We start from the raw sequence: 23,203 nt of genomic DNA on the forward strand, positions 1-23,203 counted from the left end.
CAGTATACTCTAACCAAAATGAGGCAGTATACTCTAACCAAAATGAGACAGTATACTCTAACCAACATCCCTGCAGTATACTCTAACCAACATCCCTGCAGTATACTCTAACCAACATGAGGCAGTATACTCTAACCAACAACCCTGCAGTATACTCTAACCAACATCCCTGCAGTATACTCTAACCAAAATCCCTGCAGTATACTCTATCCAACATGAGGCAGTATACTCTAACCAACATCCCTGCAGTATACTATAACCAACATCCCTGCAGTATACTCTAACCAACATCCCTGCAGTATACTCTAACCAACATGAGGCAGTATACTCTAACCAACATCCCTGCAGTATACTCTAACCAACAACCCTGCAGTATACTCTAACCAACATCCCTGCAGTATACTCTAACCAACATCCCTGCAGTATACTCTAACCAACATCCCTGCAGTATACTCTACCACAACCCTGCAGTATACTCTAACCAACACCCTGCAGTATACTCTAACCAACAACCCTGCAGTATACTCTAACCAACAACCCTGCAGTATACTCTAACCAACATCCCTGCAGTATACTATAACCAACATCCCTGCAGTATACTCTAACCAACAACCCTGCAGTATACTCTAACCAACATCCCTGCAGTATACTGTAACCAACATCCCTGCAGTATACTCTAACCAACAACCCTGCAGTATACTCTAACCAACATCCCTGCAGTATACTCTAACCAACATCCCTGCAGTATACTCTAACCAACATCCCTGCAGTATACTCTAACCAACATGAGGCAGTATACTCTAACCAACATCCCTGCAGTATACTCTAACCAACATCCCTGCAGTATACACTAACCAACATCCCTGCAGTATACTTTAACCAAAATGAGGCAGTATACTCTAACCAACAACCCTGCAGTATACTCTAACCAACATCCCTGCAGTATACTCTAACCAACATCCCTGCAGTATACTCTAACCAACATGAGGCAGTATACTCTAACCAACAACCCTGCAGTATACTCTAACCAACATCCCTGCAGTATACTCTAACCAACATCCCTACAGTATACTCTAACCAACAAACCTGCAGTATACTCTAACCAACATGAGGCAGTATACTCTAACCAACATCCCTACAGTATACTCTAACCAACAACCCTGCAGTATACTCTAACCAACATCCCTACAGTATACTCTAACCAACATCCCTGCAGTATATTCTAACCAACATCCCTGCAGTATACTCTAACCAACATCGCTGCAGTATACTCTAACCAACATGAGGCAGTATACTCTAACCAACATCCCTGCAGTATACTCTAACGAACATGAGGCAGTATACTCTAACCAACATCCCTACAGTATACTCTAACCAACAACCCTGCAGTATACTCTAACCAACATCCCTGCAGTATACTCTAACCAACATCCCTACAGTATACTCTAACCAACATCCCTGCAGTATACTCTAACCAACATCCCTGCAGTATACTCTAACCAACATCGCTGCAGTATACTCTAACCAACAAGAGGCAGTATACTCTAACCAACATCCCTGCAGTATACTCTAACCAACATGAGGCAGTATACTCTAACCAAAATGAGGCAGTATACTCTAACCAAAATGAGGCAGTATACTCTAACCAAAATGAGACAGTATACTCTAACCAACATCCCTGCAGTATACTCTAACCAACATCCCTGCAGTATACTCTAACCAAAATGAGGCAGTATAGTCTAACCAACATCCCTGCAGTATACTCTAACCAACATCCCTACAGTATACTCTAACCGACATCCCTGCAGTATACTCTAACCAACAAACCTGCAGTATACTCTAACCAACATGAGGCAGTATACTCTAACCAACATCCCTACAGTATACTCTAACCAACAACCCTGCAGTATACTCTAACCAACATCCCTGCAGTATACTCTAACCAACATCCCTGCAGTATACTCTAACCAACATCCCTGCAGTATACTCTAACCAACATCCCTGCAGTATACTCTAACCAACATCGCTGCAGTATACTCTAACCAACATGAGGCAGTATACTCTAACCAAAATGAGGCAGTATACTCTAACCAAAATGAGGCAGTATACTCTAACCAAAATGAGGCAGTATACTCTAACCAAAATGAGACAGTATACTCTAACCAACATCCCTGCAGTATACTCTAACCAACATCCCTGCAGTATACTCTAACCAAAATGAGGCAGTATACTCTAACCAACATCCCTGCAGTATACTCTAACCAACATCCCTGCAGTATACTCTAACCAACATGAGGCAGTATACTCTAACCAACAACCCTGCAGTATACTCTAACCAACATCCCTGCAGTATACTCTAACCAAAATCCCTGCAGTATACTCTATCCAACATGAGGCAGTATACTCTAACCAACATCCCTGCTTATACTCTAACCAACATGAGGCAGTATACTCTAACCAACAACCCTGCAGTATACTCTAACCAACAACCCTGCAGTATACTCTAATCAACATCCCTGCAGTATACTCTAACCAACATCCCTACAGTATACTCTAACCAACATCCCTGCAGTATACTCTAACCAACAAACCTGCAGTATATTCTAACCAACATGAGGCAGTATACTCTAACCAAAATCCCTACAGTATACTCTAACCAACAACCCTGCAGTATACTCTAACCAACATCCCTGCAGTATACTCTAACCAACATCCCTACAGTATACTCTAACCAACATCCCTGCAGTATACTCTAACAAACATCCCTGCAGTATACTCTAACCAACATCGCTGCAGTATACTCTAACCAACATGAGGCAGTATACTCTAACCAACATCCCTGCAGTATACTCTAACCAACATGAGGCAGTATACTCTAACCAAAATGAGGCAGTATACTCTAACCAAAATGAGGCAGTATACTCTAACCAAAATGAGACAGTATACTCTAACCAACATCCCTGCAGTATACTCTAACCAACATCCCTGCAGTATACTCTAACCAACATGAGGCAGTATACTCTAACCAACAACCCTGCAGTATACTCTAACCAACATCCCTGCAGTATACTCTAACCAAAATCCCTGCAGTATACTCTATCCAACATGAGGCAGTATACTCTAACCAACATCCCTGCAGTATACTATAACCAACATCCCTGCAGTATACTCTAACCAACATCCCTGCAGTATACTCTAACCAACATGAGGCAGTATACTCTAACCAACATCCCTGCAGTATACTCTAACCAACAACCCTGCAGTATACTCTAACCAACATCCCTGCAGTATACTCTAACCAACATCCCTGCAGTATACTCTAACCAACATCCCTGCAGTATACTCTAACCAACAACCCTGCAGTATACTCTAACCAACAACCCTGCAGTATACTCTAACCAACAACCCTGCAGTATACTCTAACCAACAACCCTGCAGTATACTCTAACCAACATCCCTGCAGTATACTATAACCAACATCCCTGCAGTATACTCTAACCAACAACCCTGCAGTATACTCTAACCAACATCCCTGCAGTATACTGTAACCAACATCCCTGCAGTATACTCTAACCAACAACCCTGCAGTATACTCTAACCAACATCCCTGCAGTATACTCTAACCAACATCCCTGCAGTATACTCTAACCAACATCCCTGCAGTATACTCTAACCAGCATCCCTGCAGTATACTCTAACCAGCATCCCTGCAGTATACTCTAACCAACATCCCTGCAGTATACTCTAACCAACATGATGCAGTATACTCTAACCAAAATGAGGCAGTATACTCTAACCAAAATGAGCTAGTATACTCTAACCAAAATGAGGCAGTATACTCTAACCAAAATGAGGCAGTATACTCTAACCAACATCCCTGCAGTATACTCTAACCAACATGAGGCAGTATACTCTAACCAACATCCCTGCAGTATACTCTAACCAACATCCCTGCAGTATACTCTAACCAACATCCCTGCAGTATACTCTAACCAACATGAGGCAGTATACTCTAACCAACAACCCTGCAGTATACTCTAACCAACAACCCTGCAGTATACTCTAACCAACATCCCTGCAGTATACTCTAACCAACATCCCTACAGTATACTCTAACCAACATCCCTGCAGTATACTCTAACCAACATCCCTGCAGTATACTCTAACCAACATCCCTGCAGTATACTCTAACCAACATCCCTACAGTATACGCTAAACAACATCCCTGCAGTATACTCTAACCAACATGATGCAGTATACTCTTACCAAAATGAGGCAGTATACTCTAACCAAAATGAGGCAGTATACTCACACCAAAATGAGCCAGTATACTCTAACCAACATCCCTGCAGTATACTCTAACCAACATGAGGCAGTATACTCTAACCAACATCCCTGCAGTATACTCTAACCAACATCCCTGCAGTATACTCTAACCAACATCCCTGCAGTATACTTTAACCAAAATGAGGCAGTATACTCTAACCAACAACCCTGCAGTATACTCTAACCAACATCCCTGCAGTATACTCTAACCAACATCCCTGCAGTATACTCTAACCAACATGAGGCAGTATACTCTAACCAACAACCCTGCAGTATACTCTAACCAACATCCCTGCAGTATACTCTAACCAACATCCTTACAGTATACTCTAACCAACAAACCTGCAGTATACTCTAACCAACATGAGGCAGTATACTCTAACCAACATCCCTACAGTATACTCTAACCAACAACCCTGCAGTATACTCTAACCAACATCCCTACAGTATACTCTAACCAACATCCCTGCAGTATATTCTAACCAACATCCCTGCAGTATACTCTAACCAACATCGCTGCAGTATACTCTAACCAACATGAGGCAGTATACTCTAACCAACATCCCTGCAGTATACTCTAACGAACATGAGGCAGTATACTCTAACCAACATCCCTACAGTATACTCTAACCAACAACCCTGCAGTATACTCTAACCAACATCCCTGCAGTATACTCTAACCAACATCCCTACAGTATACTCTAACCAACATCCCTGCAGTATACTCTAACCAACATCCCTGCAGTATACTCTAACCAACATCCCTGCAGTATACTCTAACCAACATCGCTGCAGTATACTCTAACCAACAAGAGGCAGTATACTCTAACCAACATCCCTGCAGTATACTCTAACCAACATGAGGCAGTATACTCTAACCAAAATGAGGCAGTATACTCTAACCAAAATGAGGCAGTATACTCTAACCAAAATGAGACAGTATACTCTAACCAACATCCCTGCAGTATACTCTAACCAACATCCCTGCAGTATACTCTAACCAAAATGAGGCAGTATACTCTAACCAACATCCCTGCAGTATACTCTAACCAACATCCCTGCAGTATACTCTAACCAACATGAGGCAGTATACTCTAACCAACAACCCTGCAGTATACTCTAACCAACATCCCTGCAGTATACTCTAACCAAAATCCCTGCAGTATACTCTATCCAACATGAGGCAGTATACTCTAACCAACATCCCTGCTTATACTCTAACCAACATGAGGCAGTATACTCTAACCAACAACCCTGCAGTATACTCTAACCAACAACCCTGCAGTATACTCTAATCAACATCCCTGCAGTATACTCTAACCAACATCCCTACAGTATACTCTAACCAACATCCCTGCAGTATACTCTAACCAACAAACCTGCAGTATATTCTAACCAACATGAGGCAGTATACTCTAACCAACATCCCTACAGTATACTCTAACCAACAACCCTGCAGTATACTCTAACCAACATCCCTGCAGTATACTCTAACCAACATCCCTACAGTATACTCTAACCAACATCCCTGCAGTATACTCTAACCAACATCGCTGCAGTATACTCTAACCAACATGAGGCAGTATACTCTAACCAACATCCCTGCAGTATACTCTAACCAACATGAGGCAGTATACTCTAACCAAAATGAGGCAGTATACTCTAACCAAAATGAGGCAGTATACTCTAACCAAAATGAGACAGTATACTCTAACCAACATCCCTGCAGTATACTCTAACCAACATCCCTGCAGTATACTCTAACCAACATGAGGCAGTATACTCTAACCAACAACCCTGCAGTATACTCTAACCAACATCCCTGCAGTATACTCTAACCAAAATCCCTGCAGTATACTCTATCCAACATGAGGCAGTATACTCTAACCAACATCCCTGCAGTATACTATAACCAACATCCCTGCAGTATACTCTAACCAACATCCCTGCAGTATACTCTAACCAACATGAGGCAGTATACTCTAACCAACATCCCTGCAGTATACTCTAACCAACAACCCTGCAGTATACTATAACCAACATCCCTGCAGTATAATCTAACCAACAACCCTGCAGTATACTCTAACCAACATCCCTGCAGTATACTGTAACCAACATCCCTGCAGTATACTCTAACCAACAACCCTGCAGTATACTCTAACCAACATCCCTGCAGTATACTCTAACCAACATCCCTGCAGTATACTCTAACCAACATGAGGCAGTATACTCTAACCAACATCCCTACAGTATACTCTAACCAACAACCCTGCAGTATACTCTAACCAACATCCCTACAGTATACTCTAACCAACATCCCTGCAGTATAGTCTAACCAACATCCCTGCAGTATACTCTAACCAACATCGCTGCAGTATACTCTAACCAACATGAGGCAGTATACTCTAACCAACATCCCTGCAGTATACTCTAACGAACATGAGGCAGTATACTCTAACCAAAATGAGGCAGTATACTCTAACCAAAATGAGGCAGTATACTCTAACCAAAATGAGGCAGTATACTCTAACCAAAATGAGACAGTATACTCTAACCAACATCCCTGCAGTATATTCTAACCAACATCCCTGCAGTATACTCTAACCAACATGAGGCAGTATACTCTAACCAACATCCCTGCAGTATACTCTAACCAACATCCCTGCAGTATACTCTAACCAACATGAGGCAGTATACTCTAACCAACAACCCTGCAGTATACTCTAACCAACATCCCTGCAGTATACTCTAACCAAAATCCCTGCAGTATACTCTATCCAACATGAGGCAGTATACTCTAACCAACATCCCTGCAGTATACTATAACCAACATCCCTGCAGTATACTCTAACCAACATCCCTGCAGTATACTCTAACCAACATGAGGCAGTACTCTCTAACCAACATGAGGCAGTATACTCTCACCAACATCCCTGCAGTATACTATAACCAACAACCCTGCAGTATACTCTAACCAACATCCCTGCAGTATACTCTAACCAACATCCCTGCAGTATACTCTAACCAACATCCCTGCAGTATACTCTAACCAACATCCCTGCAGTATACTTTAACCAACATCCCTGCAGTATACTCTAACCAACAACCCTGCAGTATACTCTAACCAACAACCCTGCAGTATACTCTAACCAACAACCCTGCAGTATACTCTAACCAACATCCCTACAGTATACTCTAACCAACAACCCTGCAGTATACTCTAACCAACATCCCTACAGTATACTCTAACCAACATCCCTGCAGTATACTCTAACCAACATCCCTGCAGTATACTCTAACCAACATCGCTGCAGTATACTCTAACCAACATGAGGCAGTATACTCTAACCAACATCCCTGCAGTATACTCTAACGAACATGAGGCAGTATACTCTAACCAAAATGAGGCAGTATACTCTAACCAAAATGAGGCAGTATACTCTAACCAAAATGAGGCAGTATACTCTAACCAAAATGAGACAGTATACTCTAACCAACATCCCTGCAGTATACTCTAACCAACATCCCTGCAGTATACTCTAACCAACATGAGGCAGTATACTCTAACCAACATCCCTGCAGTATACTCTAACCAACATCCCTGCAGTATACTCTAACCAACATGAGGCAGTATACTCTAACCAACAACCCTGCAGTATACTCTAACCAACATCCCTGCAGTATACTCTAACCAAAATCCCTGCAGTATACTCTATCCAACATGAGGCAGTATACTCTAACCAACATCCCTGCAGTATACTATAACCAACATCCCTGCAGTATACTCTAACCAACATCCCTGCAGTATACTCTAACCAACATGAGGCAGTACACTCTAACCAACATGAGGCAGTATACTCTAACCAACATCCCTGCAGTATACTATAACCAACAACCCTGCAGTATACTCTAACCAACATCCCTGCAGTATACTCTAACCAACATCCCTGCAGTATACTCTAACCAACATCCCTGCAGTATACTTTAACCAACATCCCTGCAGTATACTCTAACCAACAACCCTGCAGTATACTCTAACCAACAACCCTGCAGTATACTCTAACCAACAACCCTGCAGTATACTCTAACCAACATCCCTGCAGTATACTATAACCAACATCCCTGCAGTATACTCTAACCAACAACCCTGCAGTATACTCTAACCAACATCCCTGCAGTATACTGTAACCAACATCCCTGCAGTATACTCTAACCAACAACCCTGCAGTATACTCTAACCAACATCCCTGCAGTATACTCTAACCAACATCCCTGCAGTATACTCTAACAAACATCCCTGCAGTATACTCTAACCAACATCCCTGCAGTATACTCTAACCAGCATCCCTGCAGTATACTCTAACCAGCATCCCTGCAGTATACTCTAACCAACATCCCTGCAGTATACTCTAACCAACATGATGCAGTATACTCTAACCAAAATTAGGCAGTATACTCTAACCAAAATGAGGCAGTATACTCTAACCAAAATAAGGCAGTATACTCTAACCAAAATGAGGCAGTATACTCTAACAAACATCCCTGCAGTATACTCTAACCAACATGAGGCAGTATACTCTAACCAACATCCCTGGAGTATACTCTAACCAACATCCCTGCAGTATACTCTAACCAAAATGAGGCAGTATACTCTAACCAACAACCCTGCAGTATACTCTAACCAACATCCCTGCAGTATACTCTAACCAACATCCCTGCAGTATACTCTAACCAACATGAGGCAGTATACTCTAACCAACAACCCTGCAGTATACTCTAACCAACAACCCTGCAGTATACTCTAACCAACATCCCTGCAGTATACTCTAACCAACATCCCTACAGTATACTCTAACCAACATCCCTGCAGTATACTCTAACCAACAAACCTGCAGTATACTCTAACCAACATGAGGCAGTATACTCTAACCAACATCCCTACAGTATACTCTAACCAACAACCCTGCAGTATACTCTAACCAACATCCCTGCAGTATACTCTAACCAACATCCCTACAGTATACTCTAACCAACATCCCTGCAGTATACTCTAACCAACATCCCTGCAGTATACTCTAACCAACATCGCTGCAGTATACTCTAACCAACATGAGGCAGTATACTCTAACCAACATCCCTGCAGTATACTCTAACCAACATGAGGCAGAATACTCTAACCAAAATGAGGCAGTATACTCTAACCAAAATGAGGCAGTATACTCTAACCAAAATGAGGCAGTATACTCTAACCAAAATGAGACAGTATACTCTAACCAACATCCCTGCAGTATACTCTAACCAAAATGAGGCAGTATACTCTAACCAACATCCCTGCAGTATACTCTAACCAACATCCCTGCAGTATACTCTAACCAACATGAGGCAGTATACTCTAACCAAAATGAGGCAGTATACTCTAACCAAAATGAGGCAGTATACTCTAACCAAAATGAGACAGTATACTCTAACCAACAACCCTGCAGTATACTCTAACCAACATCCCTGCAGTATACTCTAACCAACATCCCTGCAGTATACTCTAACCAACATGAGGCAGTATACTCTAACCAACAACCCTGCAGTATACTCTAACCAACATCCCTGCAGTATACTCTAACCAACATCCCTGCAGTATACTCTAACCAACATCCCTGCAGTATACTCTAACCAGCATCCCTGCAGTATACTCTAACCAGCATCCCTGCAGTATACTCTAACCAACATCCCTGCAGTATACTCTAACCAGCATGATGCAGTATACTCTAACCAAAATGAGGCAGTATACTCTAACCAAAATGAGGCAGTATACTCTAACCAAAATGAGGCAGTATACTCTAACCAAAATGAGGCAGTATACTCTAACCAACATCCCTGCAGTATACTCTAACCAACATCCCTGCAGTATACTCTAACCAACATGAGGCAGTATACTCTAACCAACAACCCTGCAGTATACTCTAACCAACATCCCTGCAGTATACTCTAACCAACATTCCTGCAGTATACTCTAACCAAAATGAGGCAGTATACTCTAACCAACAACCCTGCAGTATACTCTAACCAACATCCCTGCAGTATACTCTAACCAACATCCCTGCAGTATACTCTAACCAACATGAGGCAGTATACTCTAACCAACAACCCTGCAGTATACTCTAACCAACAACCCTGCAGTATACTCTAACCAACATCCCTGCAGTATACTCTAACCAACATCCCTACAGTATACTCTAACCAACATCCCTGCAGTATACTCTAACCAACATCCCTGCAGTATACTCTAACCAACATCCCTGCAGTATACTCTAACCAACATCCCTACAGTATACGCTAAACAACATCCCTGCAGTATACTCTAACCAACATCCATGCAGTATACTCTAACCAACATCCCTGCAGTATACTCTAACCAACATCCCTGCAGTATACTCTAACCAACAACCCTGCAGTATACTCTAACCAACATCCCTGCAGTATACTCTAACCAACATCCCTACAGTATACTCTAACCAACATCCCTGCAGTATACTCTAACCAACAACCCTGCAGTATACTCTAACCAACATCCCTGCAGTATACTCTAACCAACAACCCTGCAGTATACTCTAACCAACAACCCTGCAGTATACTCTAACCAACATCCCTGCAGTATACGCTAACCAACATTCCTGCAGTATACTCTAACCAACATCCCTGCAGTATACTCTAACCAACATCCCTGCAGTATACTCTAACCAACATGAGGCAGTATACTCTAACCAACATTCCTGCAGTATACTCTAACCAACATGAGGCAGTATACTCTAACCAAAATGAGGCAGTATACTCTAACCAACATCCCTGCAGTATACTCTAACCAACACCCTGCAGCCCCCAGGCAGTATACTCTAACCAACATAAGGCAGTATACTCTAACCAACAACCCTGCAGTATACTCTAACCAACATCCCTGCAGTAGACTCTAACCAACATCCCTGCAGTATACTCTAACCAACATCCCTGCAGTATACTCCAACCAACATCCCTGCAGTATACTCTAACCAACATCCCTGCAGTATACTCTAACCAACATGAGGCAACAAGATTAAGTTAATGATATGGCTACTTGTATGGAGTCATGTAAATGTATGGTATGGAGACTGTATACTGTATACTGTACATCTCAATAACAAAGTGATTGAGGTGTCATAATATACTGAACAGCCAAAAGCACTGAAGTATGTGTCTTGACTCTTGGCTACCGCCATTCTTTAAACAGCTAATGGCTGTTTTCTTGTGTTTCCACTGTAGCCTACGTGTCATTGGCCTTGCTGTGAAATTATGTAATGCAGAAAACAGTCTAGTGCCCATGCAGGCAGTCTTTTCTTTTGTTTGGAGTGGGTCTGCAAACTAAAACACTAAACCTCATCAAAATCTAACATAACCGTCAAGACATTGAGCTTCAGACTCAAATCTCCTGGAGCTTTTAGGTAAGCAGATACAACTATTTTTTTCTTGCCCTCTTTCTTTTTATTTCTTTGTTTCTGCAGCTGAGTCTGACGGTGCAGTCCAAGCACTCAGGTGAAGAGCAGAACCAAATCTAACACAACCATCAAGACATTGAGCTTCAGACTCAAATCCAACACAACCATCAAGACATTGAGCTTCAGACTCAAATCTAACATAACCGTCAAGACATTGAGCTACAGACCCAAATCTAACACAACCGTCAAGACATTGAGATTCAGACTCAAATCCAACACAACCGTGAAGACATTGCGAACTACAGACTCAAATCTAACACAACCGTCAAGACATTGAACTACAGACTCAAATCTAACACAACCGTCAAGACATTGAACTACAGACTCAAATCTAACATAACCGTCAAGACATTGAGATTCAGACCCAAATCTAACACAACCGTCAAGACATTGAACTACAGACTCAAATCTAACACAACCGTCAAGACATTGAACTACAGACTCAAATCTAACATAACCGTCAAGACATTGAGCTACAGACTCAAATGTCCTGGGGCTCTTAGGTAAGCAGATACAACTATTTATTTTTATTTCTTTGTTTCCGCAGCTGAGTCTGACGGTGCAGTCCAAGCACTCATGTTGAGAGCAGTCAACCTAAAGAAACCATCAGGTCAAATCCAGCCAGGAGTTTATTTCAGATCATTCTCCCTATGCAGTAAGCAGTTAGCAGTCAGTTAGCAGTTTACACAGCATGTGGTGTTTCTTATGCCCAGAACCCTCAACCCAAAGCTTTCCATTGCAAGTAACAGCCTATGCGCCAACATGCGCACGTGCGGACACCAGTGTTGGGGAGCAGTGAACTACATGTAGTCATTTCCTTTCTATTTCAGCATCAGACCTGCCTAACTCTCACTTGAAACTTAGTTTTTGTGTTTAATAGGTTAAATTACACATTCTGTTAACATCTGACTCCAGATCTGTTGTTGTAATTTGTAGTCTATGAAATTTCAGATTTAGATATGATAGTTCATCACCAAGTAGTTTGGATGTAGTGAACTACTTTTTCAAATGAACTTTATAAGTAAGTAAATTATATTTTTCTTAAGGGTAGCTTTAGTGTAGCTTAAACTTGTTTCAGTGTCAAGTAAATTGGTAGCCTGGTCAAATGCATTTTCAGAGTAGCTTCCACAACACTGGCGGACCCGCAGACACACACACACAATCAAGAACAACAAAAACACACACACAAACACTAAGCACACATACATGTGTACAATAGTAGGGGTCTCGTTTATCAATCATGGAGAATTTAGAAGACTACGAGAGTATAAAAACAACCATGTCACTTAATCCCAAAACCAACTTAGCGAATGAGGAATCCAGACCCTTTGGCACAATGACGTGTTGGTATAAACAAGCTCCCCATCCCCTCAGTTAGCAACACAAAATCCTGAGTCAGTATGTAGCCGTTATACTTGTGTGTGCGGTGTGTGTGTGTGTGTGTGTGTGTGTGTGTGTGTGTGTGTGTGTGTGTGTGTGTGTGTGTGTGTGTGTGTGTGTGTGCCTGCTGTTTCTGCCTCGGTTTCTGATTCAATCAGAACATATGGAAAACATAGGTGTACGTGGGCTCACCTCTAACCCAGGGATCAGGCTCCATCTCCTGGGGGCAAATTCCTTCAGCCCCCCCCTATATATACCCACATATCAAAACAGAGGCGCCAAAAGTACAGTATAGTCTAGCCCCCTTGCTGTTAAGCAGATGTGCACCAACCTGTTCTCCAGTTAGGTTCAGCATGGATTTCAGGTCTGTCCCATTGAGTAATGACACCTGCATTGAGAGAGTTAGTAAAAGAACTTCAGTTATCAACCATGATTGTAGTAGAACCATCAACAAAATGTCTGTTTATGACTATGTATGCATTTCATGCTTGTTTATCTACATTCAATATATTTATCTCTTTAAATCTCCTTATTAATTCACTTCCTGCAGTGGATGTGAATGTAACCAAATTAAAAGGTTTACTGTATCTTTCTATGGATATTCCCCCTGTTTATATTTTGGCATCCTCTCGCTCCCATTTTTCTCTTTACAGTAACATACGTTACATCTATGTCAGGGGAAGGCAACTAGATTCAGCCACGGGATGATTTTTGTCCAAGCGGATGGTTGGGGGGGCAGGAACATAATCATTTGTACACTGCACATTGACCACAAGTAAACCCAAAAAGAGATTGTTATTTTCAAATACAATCATTTTCATACCTTGATTACATTGAGACATGATCACATACTGCGTGTCTCTCTTTTTATTTGTAGGAATACTTGGGAACAGATTTCCTGAATTACATTTTTTAGCTGAATTCCTAGTGATTTGATAGTCTTATTTGACCAAAAATAAAAACATATTTGAATGCAATCTTTGGGCAGTCCAAAAGAAATCACTCGCAGGCAGGTTTTGTTCCGTGAGCCGCCTATTGCCGACTCCCGTTCTATGTCATCCCAATGTCATCCTTATTATGTTAACCCTCATTAACTTTCATCTAGAATGAATGATGAAATATGTAGAAATATGTGAGGACTCCTTACTAAACCATGCAGCATGAGTCCTTTGGGGACTCCGGTGATGAAATCTGCAAAGACAGAAAATGAGAAAGAAAGAAAATAAGTTTAAGAGATTGGAGAGAGCAGTTGAGTCCAAGCACTTCTAAATACACAAGGGTCAAAACTTTGCTGGTAATAACCCAGTGTTTAAAATAGGAAAAGCTGAGGCTTGTTTGTTGCAGGTGCATGGGAATTCTATGATAAGCTTAAAATAACTTATACAGGCAAGCCCGCAAGTTTTTATTTTCTTTTAAAATAAGTCAGTGTTGAAAATATTCCTGTTGTGGCTTTTAGTGAGTTACTGAACTGGACAAGCTCAGGGAAATATATTAGTGAGAGCCAAGTCGCTTCGTTTTAAAAGTGTCTTCTGTTCAAGAATACTATCTGTCAAGTACTTACTACAATAGACCATAAAGACATGTGATGAGTACATTATTATCTTATGCTCTGATACACTCACATGCTCTAATGATGAGCTCTCTAATGACTAGCGCTCTTATGACTAGCTTTCTAATGAGTAGAGCGCTAATGACTAACGCCCTAATGACTAGTGCTCTAATGACAAACGCTCTAATGACTAACGCTCTAATGACTAGCGCTCTAATGACTAATGCTCTAATGACTAACGCTCTAATGACTAGCACTCTAATGACTAATGCTCTAATGACTAACGCTCTAATGACTAGCGCCCTAATGACTAGCGCCTTAATGACTAGTGCTCTAATGACTAACGCTCTAATGACTAGCGCTCTACTGACTAGCGCTCTAATGACTAATGCGCTAATGACTAATGCGCTAATGACTAGCGCTCTAATGACTAAAGCTCTAATTACTAGCGCTCTAATGACTAGCGCTCTGACTAACGCTCTGACTAACTCTCTAATGACTAGCGCTCTAATGACTAGCGCTCTAATGACTAGCTCTATAATGACGAACGCTCTAATGACTAGCACTCTAATGACTAGCACTCTAATGACTAATGCTCTAATGACTAATGCTCTAATGACTAGAGCACATTAGTATATTAGAGCACAGGGGGTCTTTAGATGGTTAACTATTAGACAGGGCTATGGGGTAAGCAAACTCAAAGCCCAATCATGCTCGAGCAAGTAAGTTGGCACAGTAAATATGACACTCACCTTCAATATCATCTCCACTGAACTCCCCGCCGGCAACAGAGTAACCTGGAAAGAGAGTGAGAGAATGAGAGAGGGAGAGCAAGCAAGAGTGAGAAAGAGAGAGAGAGGGGGAGAGAGAGAAAGATAGAAAGAAAGATAACGAGAGAGAAAGGTGGAGAGAGAACGAGAGAAAGAAAGAAAGAAAGAAAGAAAGAAAGAAAGAAAGAGAGAGAGAGAGAGAGAGAGAGAGAGAGAGAGAAAAGAGTGAGAGAGAGCAATGGGAAATCAAGAAAGGCCACCACTTAGTGCTCTGGTCAAAAGCAGTGCACTGTGAGGGGAATAGGGTGTCCGATGTAGCCTCTAGCTACTGTAGCTGCTATGAAGAAGTGGACCATGCTAACCGAGGTAGCTGTCGTCATAGCTCCCCTGCACCTGCCGAGTCTGGATCTGCCCAGTAACAGAGAGCAGGAAGTAGGATGGGAAGTAGGACTTGACAATTTCCTCTGTGGTGGCTGAGACTAGTTGACCTGTAGGCCGGAACGGATGTGGAAAAGAGCAAGAGGTTAGAGGTTAAGACTTTCGAACTATGTTTTTTAGCTGCACTAAAATGATTGTCGAGGTTTGGCCCTATGGATGGTGTAGGGGATAACTTCACCGCTTGGGGAAAAATAGGCTGTTGTCTGCGCAGGTTCCAAACTCACCCTTTCACTATACTGACACATACAAAGCTCTCTCTCATGTCTCTCTCCACTGTTCCTGTCTCTCTCCACTGTACCTGTCTAATAAAAATGTGAGAGTGGGAATTCCCAGTATAGTTTTCTAAGCTGTACTGTATGCTATCTCTACATCCTGTACTTGAGCCAATTCATAGTAATCCACATATGGTCCCAATAGGATCCTATCATAAATCTAATAGTGCACTCACCTTGCCAGTAAAAGCTTCCTGGTCCTCCGAGAACAACCTTCCCATCCTGAAACACGCAGAAAACCACCACTCTGATGAGAACCTTAGGTATCAAGCAAGTTTTCAAACTTTTCAAACTTCATTGTAAGTCTTATGTTATGTGACTAAACATAGAGTATTCATTCAGTGGGCTGTTCCAGAAAGCAAGATCATTCAGTTAGCCAGCTTACTTTGATAAGCAGTCAAATATGTCTTGATTTCCTGAATCATTCAGAAAGCAAAACTTGAATATGGGTTGTTTGTTGTTGAGTCAATTATATAATGCCAATTTCACGTCTATATTTCTGGAAAGTTAATTGGAAGTTAATTCAGAATGTCTGGGACAGTTACCTGACTAAGATTAAAATCACATTAATGGTCAATTGCAGACAAGGCCAACCAATATTGTACTTCCACTTTTAACCCAACCCCTCCAAAAGACACACACACAGTACACACACAGGTTTTTAGAGAGGTGCGGAGGGGCTACCTGCCGCCCCATACAAAAATCTCTAACTTACTGATCCTGCTTTCTGGAACAGCCCCCCAGAACATAAGGAGTTTGCCCCATTAAAAACTAAAAGAGAATCTCTTTTGAATTGTTTGTTAAGGAATTGTTCCTTGTCCTGTTCAACGTACCTTGGTGAAGTCAGCACTGAACCCACCCTGACAGTAGCCCTGTCCTGCAGGACCATGTCTCTCTAAGGTAAAAGGAAGAGATGCAGAAAACATTAATTAGGCCACCACCCAAATGGCCTATGCAGGGTCTAGTTTCCCAAAAGCATCTTAAGATTAAGTTCATCGTTAGAATCTTTCGTAGGAGAATCATTCAATCTCTGAGCTGTTTCCCATTGTTATTTACGTTGCACTTGAAAAAACTTGTAATCTAACGCCTGCCTCAGAACACTCGAAGAACAGCTAAGTGCGCCGTTAGATGCTTTTTTGCCCTCCCAAGTCACTTTACTCACAGAAGATCTCCGCTAAACATAGAATCACATGATTTATCCGTCTATCTGTGACCACCGATAACTTCCCAAGAAGTTGACTACAAATACAAAGTTGCCAATGTCTTTGCAATTGATACAAACAAATGAAAACCGAGATGACTGCATTAAAATATAAACAGTATGCTAAAGGCCTATTTCAATCATATTGAAATACATTTAATTTTCAAGCAATTGAGTTCTATTTTACTACGGTCTGTAATTTGTCTTAATATATTTCATGATGTGTAGCCTAACGTGCAAAATGATGTGCCAATTCTGTGATTCAGTGCATTTTTATTGGGTAAGCATTAGAATAAGCTGCCTCAATATTTGCAGCCGTAGGTGGTAATATATCTCTAGGAGCTGATCCATCGTCAATATTGTGAAATAATTATAATGTTTAGGTAAGATTTGATTGGAGGAAGCTGACCTGAAAGCAACGCTCCCTTTATTTCGATCTTATCAGTATCGTCACATGCTCCAATGACGGCCTTATCGAACGTTCTCTCTGCATGGTGTTTTGAGAAAAGCGTGTTATCTTCCGCAGTTGTAGGAAAGATGCATCTTTAAAACCCTCGCATCTTTAAAATCACTCGGAAGCCTAAGCTCCATCGCTATGGAAAACCTGGCCCTGGGCAATATTATTGTTACATCTGCGCCTCTACTGCTCCTCCTGTGTCTCCGTAACCTGCCGCAACTCCCCCAGTGCTCTCTCCCTCTTCCTCTCTCTGTGTGTGATTGTGCGGGCGGAGACAGGTGTGCTGGAGGCAGAGCAGATCCCCACCAGCTGCAACCTGTTCCATAATCAAGACCTCTACAAATACTCAGCCCTGCCACTTCTACGCTGCCAGATCGTAACCTCTGCTCAGTCAGTCTGCATTTTTTGCTGTTTGTTTCTGTATAGATCGTGTTTTCGTGTTGTGCCTGTTTCCCATTGCCTGATGCTGTTTTCCTATCCGCTACAGTTCTGTCCTCTCTGACTCTGGTCCCTGTCTCCAGCCCCACGTCTCGTCAGTCCTGCTACTCTGTCCTGGACCCCCCACTCTACTGTTTCCTTGGATTCCTCTCCGGACCTTCTTACCCAGCCCCAACTCCCCTCGCTCCAGCCTCAGCCTCACCACCTGGCTCCCTGTAACCCGCCCAAGCATTCCCTGGCCTGCACCCCATCTTCCCCTGTATTTCAATAAATACCATGGTTACCTTATCCCAGTCTCTTTGTCTGAGTCTGCTCTTGGGTTCATCTGCTCCTCTCCGTGTAACAATCATAACATTGTGAGCACACAAATCTCCCATTGACATCAGTGGTCAATTAACAAGAATGTTGGATCTAAAGTGAGGATTTGGCTCTCATCCTCACAAGACAAACCTGTGGCTGCATGTTTCATCACTACTTCACTCAATTGACTTCAGGTACAGTATTTTGGATAAGGATGTTGTTGCAGTACTGTACCTGTGCGACAGGGGGCGTACTCCACAAATGTCTTGAGGTTGTCCACGGAGAGGTAGCAGGTTCCTGTGGCATCCGAGAAGGGGGCATCGTGTTCCGTTCTCCAGTAATACCTTGGGGCACAAGCCTTGGAGACATTCAAGAAAGGAGTTCAAAACAACACACAAACGTCACAACTGTCAACTGTCAGATGTTAATACACATCACTGACACATAGTGAAAAGCTTTTTATGACTGGGGCTATGGTCGACTGCATTGGAGGCTGCTGAGGGGAAGACGGCTCATAATAATGGCTGGAACGGAGCAAAAGGAATGGAACCATGTGTTTGATGTATTTGATACCATTCCGCTCCAGCCATTATCACGAGCCAGTCCTCCCCAATTAAGTTGCCACCAACCTCCTGTGGTAGAACTTGTGTGTAGAACTTCTGAACGATATCAAAATCCAAATAAAATTATATATATTTCTGTGAGCAATTCTAACAGGACAGTTATATGATGACCTATTCCCTTCTGTCCCACAGAATGTAGTAGCCTATCTTACCAGGACAGTGTTGCCATGGGAACGCACCGTAGCCCCAAACCACTGATGGGACTTGAACTCGACCTGGACGTCGACGTCGTTGACGTGGAAACTGCGATCCCCTGGAAGATGCCAAAGAAACGCACCTTTACATTCGTAATGCAGTACTTGTATGACATTGTAATAGCTCGCCTAAAGCTTGCACCAGTGTTTCCTCAAGTAACCCTACTGTTCCACTTACTGTATTTCAGGACTATCCCACCTGATTTGACAAATGAGGGGCGTGATCAACTTGTTGCTGGTACTCCCTGTATATAGCTATGTTATAATATCGTATCCCTGCACATCGACTGGGTACTGGTACTCCCTGTATATAGCTATGTTATAATATCGTATCCCTGCACATCGACTAGGTACTGGTACTCCCTGTATATAGCTATGTTATAATATCGTATCCCTGCACATCGACTGGGTACTGGTACTCCCTGTATATAGCTATGTTATAATATTGTATCCCTGCACATCGACTAGGTACTGGTACTCCCTGTATATAGCTATGTTATAATATCGTATCCCTGCACATCGACTAGGTACTGGTACTCCCTGTATATAGCTATGTTATAATATCGTATCCCTGCACATCGACTAGGTACTGGTACTCCCTGTATATAGCTATGTTATAATATCGTATCCCTGCACATCGACTAGGTACTGGTACTCCCTGTATATAGCTATGTTATAATATCGTATCCCTGCACATCGACTAGGTACTGGTACTCCCTGTATATAGCTATGTTATAATATCGTATCCCTGCACATCGACTAGGTACTGGTACTCCCTGTATATAGGCATGTTATTACATTGTACCCCTGCACATCGACTAGGTACTGGTACTCCCTGTATATAGCTATGTTATAATATCGTATCCCTGCACATCGACTAGGTACTGGTACTCCCTGTATATAGCTATGTTATAATATCGTATCCCTGCACATCGACTAGGTACTGGTACTCCCTGTATATAGCTATGTTATAATATCGTATCCCTGCACATCGACTAGGTACTGGTACTCCCTGTATATAGCTATGTTATAATATCGTATCCCTGCACATCGACTAGGTACTGGTACTCCCTGTATATAGCCATGTTATTTTCTACTCCCTGTATATAGCCATGTTATTTTCTACTTCCTGTATATAGCCATGTTATTTTCTACTTCCTGTATATAGCCATGTTATTTTTATTCAAAATGTTATTTTTTATTCACTGTATTTATGTTTAATCTTTAACTCTGCATTGTTGGAAAAGGAACCGTAAGTAAGCATTTCACTGTTATTGTTTACTAAACATGTGACAAATGACATTTAGTTGATCATTTGAATTAGGTCTCCTTGCACTGAAATACATCAAATAAATGCAATGGCTGGGGTGGTCCATTGATCTCAGCCGCTGCCTGTTGGTGACATGTACTGTGTATTACCGCTGCCAACACGGGCTCCAATCCATCCCACTGCGCTCTAGCACTCTGTCTCCTTCTATACTTGTTTCTCTCTATCCTGTCCAATAAAGACAACAAATACAAAAGGGGCACTACTGCAAAAAAAAGGAATGGCTGGTGGTACTCAAGAGAAGTTTCAGAAACGGTGATTTCTATTGTAAGTTAACTTTGTCTCAACATGATCCCTCATGTCATCCCTGTTTGATGTCACACGGTTCCACATGTTTTTAGAACTCTGTCTAAGTCTCAACTCTTAATCCATCCACCTTGCTATTGGCAAGCATCAAACCATTCAGCTGCACTTGGAATGCATTGTTACTGTAGTAACATTTGTCCTTCATAGTCTGATCCCTATTTTATGAAGGGGGTGGGGGGGCTCTGGTAAAACAGTTTCTTGTGACAGGCAAAACATCCAGCAGCTGGCTAGGAGAGCACATGAGAGACTTGGTTCTAGGCTATGAGATTAGGTCAAACTTTAGTCATCTTGAGAGATAGGCAGTGGTGCAACCCGTCAGGATGCTCTGGTATGGCAAAAAATAGCCTCGCTATTGTTATTTTACTGCTGCTCTTGAATTATTTGTTACTTTTACTAATTTTCTTGGTATTTTTCTTAAAATTGCATTGTTGGTTAAGGGCTTGTAAGTAAACATTTCACTGTAAGGTCTACACCTGTCGTATTCGGCGCATGTGAAAAATAAAATTTTATTTCAGACAGTCACTCCTGGCTAATAGACTACTTCCCAGGTAAGAAGAAGTTTAAGATTAAGAATTTAAATATTTGACGCGGTAGACTTGGCAGTATGGGTTTGATGCATTTGTCTGACGCATAGACTTGAGTGGTGACATTAACCTTCCCGTACCGCTGCCCTGTCGGTCTGTCTGTCTGTCTGTCTGTCTGGCTGGCTTCTGGGGTCTGCCCTATGTCTGTCTGGCTGCTGGGGTCTGGACTGTGTCTGTAGTACACACTATACTCTTTGAACCCAGAGATCTGCATGGGAAACGTTGCGATGCACAAGCACGTGAAAGGAAGGGCCCAGGGCAGTGTATGTGTGTGTGTGTGTCTTCCTGCATGTCTGTGTAAAACGGCTATCATCTTAATTCCTGAATTCATTTATCACATCAGCTGTTCCTTCAATTTCGAGAATGTACTTATAAGGGTGTATATTTGTGTGTATATAAGCCGGTGGATGTATACAGCACACATTTCTGTGTACACAGTATGTGTTTGTGATCACAGATAGGTTTGTAAGCAATGCATGTGTCTGTATTTGTGTATGTATAAACAGTTTACGTGCAAGAGAAGGTGTGTATCCAGGTTATGTGTATTCATGTCTGAGTACAGCATACATTACCTTCAGAAAGTATACACACGCCTGAACTTTTTACAGAATGGAATTAAAATGGATTTAATTGCCATTCTTTTGTCAACGATCTACACAAAATACCCTGTTATGTCAAAGTGGAAGAAAATGTCTAACATTTGTAAGAGAAATCATGAACAATAAAACACTAATTTGTTGATTAGATAAGTACTCAACCTCCTGAGTCAATACATGTTAGAATCACCTTTGGCAGCGATTACAACTGTGAGTCTTTCTGGGTAAGTCTCTAAGAGCTTTCCACACCTGGATTGTGCAACATTTGCCCATTATTCTTTTCAAAATTCTTCAAGCTCTGTCAAATTAGTTCTTGATCATTGCTAGATGACTGTTTTCAGCTCTTGCCATAGATTTTCAAGCCGGTTTCAAAACTGTAGCTCGGCCACTCAGGAACAGTCACTGTCTTCTTGGTAAGCAACTCCAGTGAGTGTAGATTTGGCCTTGAGCTTTCAGTTTTTGTCCTGCAGAAAGGTGAATTCATCTCCCTGTGTCTGGTGGAAAGCAAACTGAACCAGGTTTTCCTCTAGGATTTTACCTGTGCTTAGATCCATTCCGTAATTTTTTTAATCTAGTCCTTAATGATTACAAGCATACCCATAACGTGATGCAGCCACCACTACGATAGGTAATATGGAGAGTGATACTCAGTAATGTGTTGTATTGGATTTGCCCCAAGCATAACACTTTGTATTCAGGACAAAATGTTTATTTCCTTTCCACATTTTTTGCAGTATTACTTTTGTGCCTTGTTGCAAACAGAATGCATGTTTTGGAATATTCTGTACAGGCTTCCTTCTTTTCACTCTGTCAATTAGGTTAGTATTGTGGAGTAACTACAATGTTGTTGATTCATCCTCAGTTTTTCCTATCACAGCCATTAAACTCTGTAACAGTTTTAAAGTCACCATTGGTCTCA

General features: G+C 41.8%; 1 protein-coding gene across 1 annotated transcript in view; it reads right to left on the reverse strand.

The window, feature by feature from the left end:
* The window catches only part of LOC106583616 (integrin alpha-5), an 83,471-nt gene that overhangs the window by 47,250 nt on the left and 13,018 nt on the right, over window positions 1-23,203 (reverse strand). Inside the window, exons 3-10 of the mRNA XM_014168000.3 lie at window positions 19,430-19,530; window positions 18,889-19,012; window positions 17,092-17,153; window positions 16,435-16,480; window positions 15,911-16,036; window positions 15,531-15,575; window positions 14,377-14,420; window positions 13,561-13,617 (exon numbers count right to left, since the gene is read on the reverse strand). Coding sequence (XP_014023475.3) covers window positions 13,561-13,617; window positions 14,377-14,420; window positions 15,531-15,575; window positions 15,911-16,036; window positions 16,435-16,480; window positions 17,092-17,153; window positions 18,889-19,012; window positions 19,430-19,530 — 605 coding nt within the window. The remainder of the gene's footprint in view (window positions 1-13,560; window positions 13,618-14,376; window positions 14,421-15,530; window positions 15,576-15,910; window positions 16,037-16,434; window positions 16,481-17,091; window positions 17,154-18,888; window positions 19,013-19,429; window positions 19,531-23,203) is intronic.

This window comes from Salmo salar, chromosome 22, assembly GCF_965601325.2.
Source record: "Salmo salar chromosome 22, fSalSal1, whole genome shotgun sequence".
In the NCBI taxonomy this organism is placed as follows: domain Eukaryota; kingdom Metazoa; phylum Chordata; class Actinopteri; order Salmoniformes; family Salmonidae; genus Salmo; species Salmo salar.